The sequence below is a fragment of the Anopheles arabiensis genome, chromosome 2, assembly GCF_016920715.1.
Source record: "Anopheles arabiensis isolate DONGOLA chromosome 2, AaraD3, whole genome shotgun sequence".
Lineage (NCBI taxonomy): Eukaryota > Metazoa > Arthropoda > Insecta > Diptera > Culicidae > Anopheles > Anopheles arabiensis.
In genome coordinates, this window is record NC_053517.1 from 72,236,893 (window position 1) to 72,246,198 (window position 9,306).

General features: G+C 43.6%; 1 protein-coding gene and 1 long non-coding RNA gene across 2 annotated transcripts in view; one reads left to right on the top strand and one right to left on the bottom strand.

Moving 5' to 3' along the window:
• The window catches only part of LOC120894789, a 43,304-nt gene extending 34,269 nt beyond the window's left edge, over window positions 1–9,035 (bottom strand). The window contains exon 1 of the long non-coding RNA XR_005738235.1: window positions 8,887–9,035. This is a non-coding gene — a long non-coding RNA (uncharacterized LOC120894789). The remainder of the gene's footprint in view (window positions 1–8,886) is intronic.
• On the top strand, window positions 1,952–5,080 carry LOC120894786 (proteoglycan 4-like). The gene is made up of 2 exons (XM_040297608.1): window positions 1,952–3,397; window positions 3,455–5,080. The coding sequence occupies exons 1-2, from the start codon at window positions 2,218–2,220 to the stop codon at window positions 4,609–4,611; spliced, it is 2,337 nt and encodes a 778-aa protein (XP_040153542.1). The 5' UTR covers window positions 1,952–2,217; the 3' UTR covers window positions 4,612–5,080.
• Window positions 9,036–9,306: the final 271 nt, after the last annotated feature.

A 9,306-nucleotide genomic window follows, 5' to 3' on the forward strand; every position in this document is an offset into this window, starting at 1 on the left:
TGCCCGTAAGGTGCAAACTAAGCGACGGAGTGGAAGCGTGAATCGTAATCTGCGGTTGAGAGTCGTTCGGAAAAACTTAACATAAACTTCTCGAAATACGATTTGGCCGAAAAACTTAACGCCAACCGCTCTACTGTGCGGCGAATTCGACTCCGAGAAGGTTTTTAGTGTTTTCGAGGCAATGAACATCCAAACCATAACTTGATAGAAAAAGCAATAGATATACGCTGTTCGATCAGACGCTGACCAAACCGCATGGTTGTATTTTGATGGATAATTAAACCTACGTGAAAGCCGATTTCAAATCCTGAGGGTAAAATCTTATAAGGCTCGCGACAACGTCCCCAAGAGGTTTAAAAGTGTTTTCACCGATAAATTCGCTAAAAAAAATGATTTGGCAAGGCATCTACAGGCGGTCCCCGAGATACACGGTACCTCTTATACGCGGATTCGGAGATACGCGGTTTTCTAAATTTGACAGTTCTTTGAGCAAATTGTACTGATTTGACACATCAATTGTAAATTGCCAAAGAATTTCCGTTTCGATCCAATGTTAAAAACTTTTTCAAAAGGTTTAAAACTGTTATATTCAGTCAGAATCATATCAAATAATTCATAAAGTGACTAAAACCGCCCCCTACTTGCAAAATTACACGAAAATTTGTGATATTTTAGCTGGAAATCACGAGATTCGACTTACGCGGAAATTTGAGATACGCGGTATTTTGTGGCCGTTTTCGGTCCCCATTAACCGTGTATCTCGAGGACCGCCTGTACTCTTGTGGCAAAAAGGCCTTCGTGTTTCTGACGAATAAGAACATGAATTCGGATTTGTTTAAGAAAGAGTGCTTTAAGCAACAAACTTTGCCACCTAGCAAGCTGCCATTATAGCAACGACGTGCTACAATGGTATAACAATAAAGGTGGGAAATTAATATAAAAATACCTGAATCCTCGAAATGCCCCCAGTTTCGCCCAATAGAGCGATATTGGGCAATAATGGAACAACAATTAGAGAAAAAGGGAACCGTTGCCAAGGATATCATACAATTGAAGAATTGGTGGAATTTACTGGCCAGAACAGTGACTGAAGCAGCTGTGCGCCGATTGATGGGAGGTATCAACAGAAAAAAAATCCAGATTTTGTTTTCATAAATGCGAAGAATAACTTCTTTCATATATATAATTAAATATATTATAACAAACCCTATGATTCATCCAAACAATATTTTTCAATTATATTGATGGTATAAAAGATACACGCAAAGCAAAGTGACCCATTTCTAAATGATCCATGCCTTAATTGTACAATATATAACAGTTTAATAATTAACAAAAATCTATTCCTTATGTTTGATGTTATTAATTTGGCATTAATGTTTGATGAAACGGGACAATGTTCCATCTCTCAGTCGCTTACAAATTGGAAGAAAATTATGTTTGCGAATTTGGTGTACAAGTTTGACTTTACCACTGTATCGCTGTTTAGTATTGGTGATAAGTTATCAAGCCGGCACCGGTGCAAGGTGTAGTGGTTAATGACGAATCAATGATGACTTTAATAAACAAAGAAGCACATGACACGCTGGTAAAGCCCATGGATAGAGCGATCCATGCTGAAAGAGAGAGCGAGAGATGTAGAAAGCTGATAATATTTAAATTCGCTTATCACAGATCACACAGTACGCTACAAAAAGTATGCATGAGATGTGGTTCGCAATTTATTTCACAACTCAGTACAAGAGAAAAAAAGCTATGAGCTGATTATGAAAACGAGTTATTTTATTTAACATTTTCTGATTTCATTTTAATAGAGGTGTTCTTGTATGATTCTTTTTCCTTCCCATAACAGTAGTTTGCACAAACAGAAGCGATTGCCTTAGTTGGTACACTACTGTGGCTGCACCGGTGGTGGTGTAGAATTCTATTTAATTCACATCGAGCACAGAAGAATAAAAACTCAATCATTACTGCTACTACCAAGAACCGTATCGCGTGTGCTTGTGCCGGGTATGACACGGCTTTTGGAAGGGGGGAGGGACCGAACAATGTGCAGATTTGTTCACCGCATAACGTCACAACCTCTGGTTCGTGTGCTAGTGCAGACGTGTTTCGCAAGAGTGTTTAAATCCCAAAGCAAATGTAAACCAGTGAAAAGTGCAGTTATTTGATTGATTTGATCGGTGTATTTAACTCATATAACGTATAACGATTACGATGGCCAATGATGTGAAATTGTGCGTTGCGGAACCGATGGGCATCCCGAGCGGCACCTCGACGCCGAAAGTAGAAAAGCGGTGTGCTGTAGAGGCGACGGCGCTTCTCGAAAATGCGTTCACACCGTACCGTACCGGTAAAAAGCGCCTCGTGCTAGAATGCGACAGAACACCGTTGGTTACAGCTAGTTTGAATAGTTCAACTCGTTCGTTGGCGTTATCGACCCCCGGTCGAATTGTTTCAACTTCCCGGATGATTAGCATCACTCGGGGCATACAGACGTGTCCGCCGCAAACGAGTAACCGCTACTGCCAGGTGTCGGTGACACGCATCCCAAAGCCGACCACATCTACGTTCGCTCAGACGGACGATAATGATCCAGCGGCAACTCGATCGCCGCAAAAACCGATCGCTTGTAGTGAAATCGCTTGTCAAACGGACGTGCCACCACGCACAGAAACAACGGTGGCCACAACGCAGACCATATCGTTCGAAAAGGAACGATCGCCCTCACCACTAGTGCAGCGGGAGGATGCTGCGTGCCAAGCCGACGTGCCGATGGAAGTGGCTGCAACGGCGGTTTCAAACGAAGCCGTTGAAGAACAGCAACCGCCGCTCGGGCAGGAATATGATTCGGATAATTCCGAACCGATAGCTGAATCCATTTCGGCCATCCTGAACAACATTGCCGAACAGTACGGAATCGAATTGCAATCATCTACAGAAAAGAAGAATAAGAAGAAGAAAGCCCAAAAAGATGCTAAGCAGAAGGACCAAATCGACCAAATCGAGAAGCGTCTGGTGAACAAAACGTACAAAGCGATCGCGTCCAAAGTCGATGAGAAGCTGTCCACGATTCTAGCGAAGCAGGTGGAAGAGTACGGGCGCAAAACGGTGGCCAGTCGACAGCGGCTAGTTCGCTGGACGAAGAACTTCATACGTCTACAGCACCGGAATCGAACGACCGCAGCTGGCGCAACCGGGGGCGGTGGTCGCAAGGTGATTTTGGTGCGCAAGATAGTGCGTCCCCCAAAGTGTCTCCCCCTGGAGGAAGTGGCGGTGCAGTGCGATGCGGCCGAGCTGGCAACAACGGCTAGGACCACCGTCGGTACGCAGTGGCAGCGACAAAAACTAATGGTAACGAAGAAGAAACCTGTCTCGGCGAAGAAAAATGAACCTAGTAAAGTACTTCCCAAGCAATATACTACATCTACTGATTCTAAAACTCGCTCCGCAGGTGCTGCAGGGGGGGCCAGGCGGCAGTCGATGCGTCAAACCAAACTCTCCAGCTACGCCAAGGAGCAAACCGATAGAAAAGACATCCAAGGAAGGCAACCGCCAGAGCGGAAACAACAAGGAGAACGTTCCACCAAATCATCAAAACTAGCCACTGCAGAACCGGTGCCAGCGCCATCCACTACCACAAAAAATAAGAAAGCTTCAACACCACCACCACCACCTCCTCCACCTCCACCACCAGCATCGACACCGAGGACCAGAAGGAAATCGCGAAGCGGAAAGAAACCGGCACCCACGGTTCCGCCGGAAAAAATACACATCGACGAAACACCGCCAGCTTCATCATCATCCGACAGTGAGCCAGAACGGAAGCATTTCCCCTATCGCTCACCCCCACGCTACCCATCCCAGTGCTCCAAGTCGACCGAAACTTCATTCTTGACGCCGACCCGCATTCGGAAGCTTGCGCCTGACCAGGCGGACACTGATCGACAGTCGCTTCGCAGCCGATATTGTGATGCCCGGGACTCAAACACCCATCTGCTGAACCCATCCGTATTGCTCAGTCCCATGGAGCGCATGTACATGGGACCGACAGCGACGGCGGCACAAACCAACAATCGTCCCGAGTATAACACCTTTCTCGTGCCATTGAGACCCACCGAAAGCATACCGCCCACCCCGCCGAGAATGTTATATCTGAATGCGCCCGAGCGTCGCGTGCTGTTGCGTTCTCGTCGCAGCACCGGTGGGATGGTGCGAGAAAAACCGCCCGAAATAAGCATCATCAGCAGCCAGCAGCTATACTCCCAAATCGGACTGGCCGTAGAGAAAGCGCTCAAGGCCAAAAATATGCCCACACTGGATACCATGTACGGTGATCCGCACATCGAGGTGTTCAATCAAACGGAACATGCAGAGCAGGATAGTAGCGATACCCGCGTAGTGGATGGCCGCGCCGAAGCAAGAGCAGCCAGGCAGCACCATCAGACGGTGACGGATAAATTCGTGTGCAGCAGTGGCAAGGAGGATATGGCACTATTGGGGTCGCAGCAGCAGCAGCCGCTAAGGAGACCGCCATTTCACACAGAACGTTCGCCGAGTCTCTCCCCGATTGTCTACCAGGATGACAACAGTGGTGACGAGATGTTGTAACGATCGGATCAGGATGACGATCCATTTCACTTTGCAACTGGGTGCCTTTTCATGGTAAGGAAAACGTATTGCATGTTAGCTAGCTCTTTACAGTCTGGTTTACCAACATGTGCTGAAGCGGCAAATTAGAATTTCATTTATGGGCAACTGGCTGGCACGATTATACGGATAATAGTTACACGGCAATTTTATCCTACTGCTTGGTATGCTTTTTATTTCAACTCTTGCAGCACGTTATCTTACAATTACATGCGGTATTCTTCTTTCTCTTAACTCTGTCAGTGGGAGTAGTAATTATCAGGCAAATTTAAATGTTATTAATTAGGTTAGCATAGCGACTATGATACTCTATTTTTGAATACTCTGAAGTTATTAATTTGATTAGCATAGCTTATGAAGCCATAATTTTGTTATTTTTCTGTAAATTGAAGAGATAATAAATGAACTTGAGTTGTTACGCGCGCATGAAGCTAATAATTGTTGCATTAATTTTTTTATATTTTAGAATAATTTTGTGGATAAATCTAACCAAGGAACGTGTTTTATTACGTATATGTGTACAGTAAAATGAATTTAAGCATTTTTTTAAATATATCCTTATACAGATTTTACAGAGCCTGTAATCGTAACTCCATATCTTAATTTATTTTCAACTTTTTTTTTTTATTTATGTTTATGGAGACTTTGAGCCTATTGGCCTCTTCAGCCTCTTTTTCCACTTCATGCAGCACAGCTAAGGTTTATTTAATGTATAACCAACCAATAACCAGACCAAGAACCAATAACCGCCTAAAGGTATGCAATGGGCTATTTCGCTTTAGGCGCTGTGTTTGCGGAATCCCGTAAGATCGTTGTCCATTCAGTTGAATCTAAATACTCGGACGCGGTGGAAGATGATTTTTTTTATCGTACTATTTTAACAAAAAAAATCTATAACAGAACTAATATTAGAAAAATTGGAATCACAATCAATATTGTTCAATCAACAAAAAAGAAATGGTTAATCTGTGATGCATGGATTCCAATCTTAATTCAGTGGCCTTCGGTTTGTGGATTGGCGAAGTGTAGAAGCATTTTTATGTCCAAGTTCGTCGCAACACTCATGATATTAAAACTATCCAATCGATCTTGCAGCCGCGACAGCAGTAGCGCCAATGTTAAACACTCACTACAAACAGATAACTCATCATTGCAAGGTTAAGCAAATTCCGACCTGACCTCTGATTATGGTGCATCCATAAATCAACATAAATGTCTGGTGCTGCGCCAAACCTCGGGTGTTACCTATTTGCCTCAGTTAAAGCCGGTAATGTGTGTTACAGTATAGTCGTCCAGCACATGGTGGGGTCATCCCATAAATCATCGCCCACACCCAAGTCGCGAGTTGCATTCTCATGCACCTTCAACTAGTTTGCAAACAGGGAAGAATAGGGAGTGCTCTCGATGTTAATTGCAAGCGCAACCCATCCAGCGGTATGCTTTGGAAGTTCCGGTAGAACGGCAGGTGTGATTATCTTGCATCGTAAGTGTTTTCGTGCCTCGTGGCCAGCGCAAACAGGTGCCGACAGACAGTTCAACGGTAAAGGTAAGGCACACCGGAAAGGTCGCCCGGAAGCTTTAGAAAACGACCATTCTCAATCGATTTTTATAAGAATGTTTGCTTTACTGTGAAATTTTCACTTCTTCAAAATTCCGTACGGTAACTTATACCTATATGATGTAACCTTTCAAGCATCAATTATTTTATCCCTTTTTTACGATTGTATCTAAAGTCGCTGTGTTTGAGGGACCAATAATGTGCGCTACTCTCTCAACTATTGTGCCCAATAGAATGCTTCGGTCAACTTCACTGCCACACATACCGACCGATTTTTTCTTAGCCTAGTTTTCAAGCTGTTTACGTTCATGTTTATTTTTTCGGTGTTAATCCGATCTCGAATCACGATTACTATTCCCTCCCTTCACGTTTAGACGGACGACGGTCGTTTTGGTTGGTTTTCTCATTTATCATTTTCACCTTAATCTTGGTTTGATGGTAGTTTTTTTTTTTTAAATATTGTGAAGGTATCCCGCAGTGTGTGGCATAGGAGTTTACTCAACATTCTCCAGTAGATTATGACGCTCTCAGGGGGGGGGGGGCGGCTAAGGAACACTCTTTTCTCCGCCGCTTTCCGTGGCACATCACGTGGTGACAGTTATTAATCTTGATATTTCTTCAAAGTTGTCGCGTGTGTCGCGCGCTTATGTGTACGGTAGAGTTATGTGTTTTGTTCTGTTTACGGAATGTAGGAGCGTTGTAGTTTCGCTACGATTGTCGGTGAGTTTAAAAACAGCCCATTTTGCATAATTTATCATCAGTTTGGATCACGAGGGTGTAAAAGCTGTACAGTGGTCCAATTTTTGTTTATTTAGGCCGATGCATTTTGCAAAAAAAAAAAGAGAGTTAAGTTAAGGAATGTTACTCTCAATTCCTTTTTTCGATATGCTATCGTCTTATCAACACCTTTTGATGATTTTATTTTAGTGTAAGAAACATCGTTTTGAGTTTGGTGGAAGTGGTGGACATGAAGAAAACCGTTTTTTAGAGGTGAAAAAAGATCAATTGCGCTGTCAACCTATTTGCTTTCAGTCGCAACAGAAGAAGAACCACCAGAAGAAAAGAATATCTCATGCAACGGAAAATCTCGACGGTCCTGACTCCTATAAAGCGCGCCACATGTCCAGTCGAGGTTGCGTGAATTTTTACAACAGCTGCATCGATACCGAATGCTCTGGCAGTAGTAGTAGTAGTAGAGCATACATAAAAGCAGAGCCCATCAACATTCCGATCCGCCCCGAAAAAGTTTGCGAGCGCACAAAACGATTCCAATTCGCGTATGGTTTCGGAACCCGGTGTGATCCCCTTCGATCGCAATTCCAATCTAGAGGCAAAAGTACACGATTTTTGTGGTCACAAATTGGAAATGGAAATTTCGGGCATTAGTTGGCTGGTGGACGGTGTGATTCATTCTTCAAACATAAACTATTCGACCAAAGCTCTACATTTTGACATGCATGAGCATTATAACAGTTTTGAATATCGGATCGTTTTTGCCCTTTGGTGATGCTTGTTACAGACCTACTGTATGCTCTCTTCCCTTGCAACCTGGCTACGGTGTGATGGTATGGAACGATGATTTGAAATTCCACGTTACTTATGAGTGTGCGGCTCTGCAAGGTTGAGCCGTTTTAATTTGAATTTTGCAACATATTCGCCGCCGCGTTTTGCGTAAATTGCGGCACAGTGACGAGCCAGACGATGGAAAGGTAATATCGCTCCGGTAACACCCACTTTATCACTGCTATTGAAATATATGTTGAGTCGTGTGTTTTTTTTTTTGGTAACAGATTATGCATTTTCCTTCCCGTAATTGTTGGTCTACCTGGCTCGTAAAGTTAAGCGTGTGCACACTAAAAGAAACAGAACGCTTGCAGTGAATAATTATTCCCGAACATTCTTCTCATGTCCAGAAAGAAGCTGAGCAGGCGAACGCGCTCGGATTTGAGGCGCGTTTCGTGCGCAACCGATTGGCAAATGAAGCGAGAACCAATTTATATATGGCTTAATTTATATTCATCAGTTTTCAACAAAACGAATCCAGCCCCTATCGGCCGGGCAGAGCCCGTATTGTATGCGCATTCTTTGTATTTCGCTGCTCGGACGCAAACTACTATTGATGGTAGCGTTACTTCGTCGATGTGTGGTTCTGGGCAGTGCGTTGTGAGCCAATAAATTATTCAACCACAAAGTACCAAATTTTTCAAAACAAATCGGCGGCGTAATGCATCGCAGAAACGAGATTCGAACCGCTTCCTTAATAGGGACCTTGCATGAGATTATAGTGCAATTCGTCATTTGATTCTGCCGTCGACCTTTGGGATTGCTAAGCGCTTGCTCCACCTGTCAGCCTCGTTTTGGGAATGTTTGGGATTAAACTTGTTCTACTCTCAGGGTTTGCTGTACGGATTTCTTTTTGATTTCAGCCTCTGCTGCCAAAATGCAACAGGACAGAGCGTTTTACACAGTTTTGTGTCTCACTAACATTCCTACGCTGGTTGGAGAAAGAAACCCCATTACCAATAATGGAATCTAGCGGTTTAAAAACTCAAGGGCTTATTGAAGATAATAATTGATAAAGGTATTATTGCAAATACATTCAGAATTAAATCAAATAGAAGCAAATATTCTCGTGTTTAATTAAGAGATTTAAATACTAATGTTTATTTTGAACTTACCGCTCTTGCTACCTCCTTATCTTTCAACTTGGAAGTCATCTACGGTTGCAAACTTACAACATGGAATTGTGATACCGGTGGTTTGTCTCGCAGACATGAGGATGGCTGTCGTTACGCAGGATCTGTTCTTACATCTGCAGTAGGCCTTGAAAACCGGTAGGCTTCTAAATGTATCCCCAATATAAACCGTTAGAGACTCTCACTTCAATGGCAGCCGGGAATACATTTATGTCTTTACCAGGATGGATTGTTAGCTCCGTGCCGGGAAAGCATCGATTATTTAGCCTCCCGCTTCTCTTGAAGCAGATTGGCATTGTTGCTGGTCGGAACTTTGTCTGCACCTTGTAACTGTACTTGGAATTCGGCACGTCCTTTGCCATTCCTCGACGCACCATATATAATAAATGCATTCGATCGTAC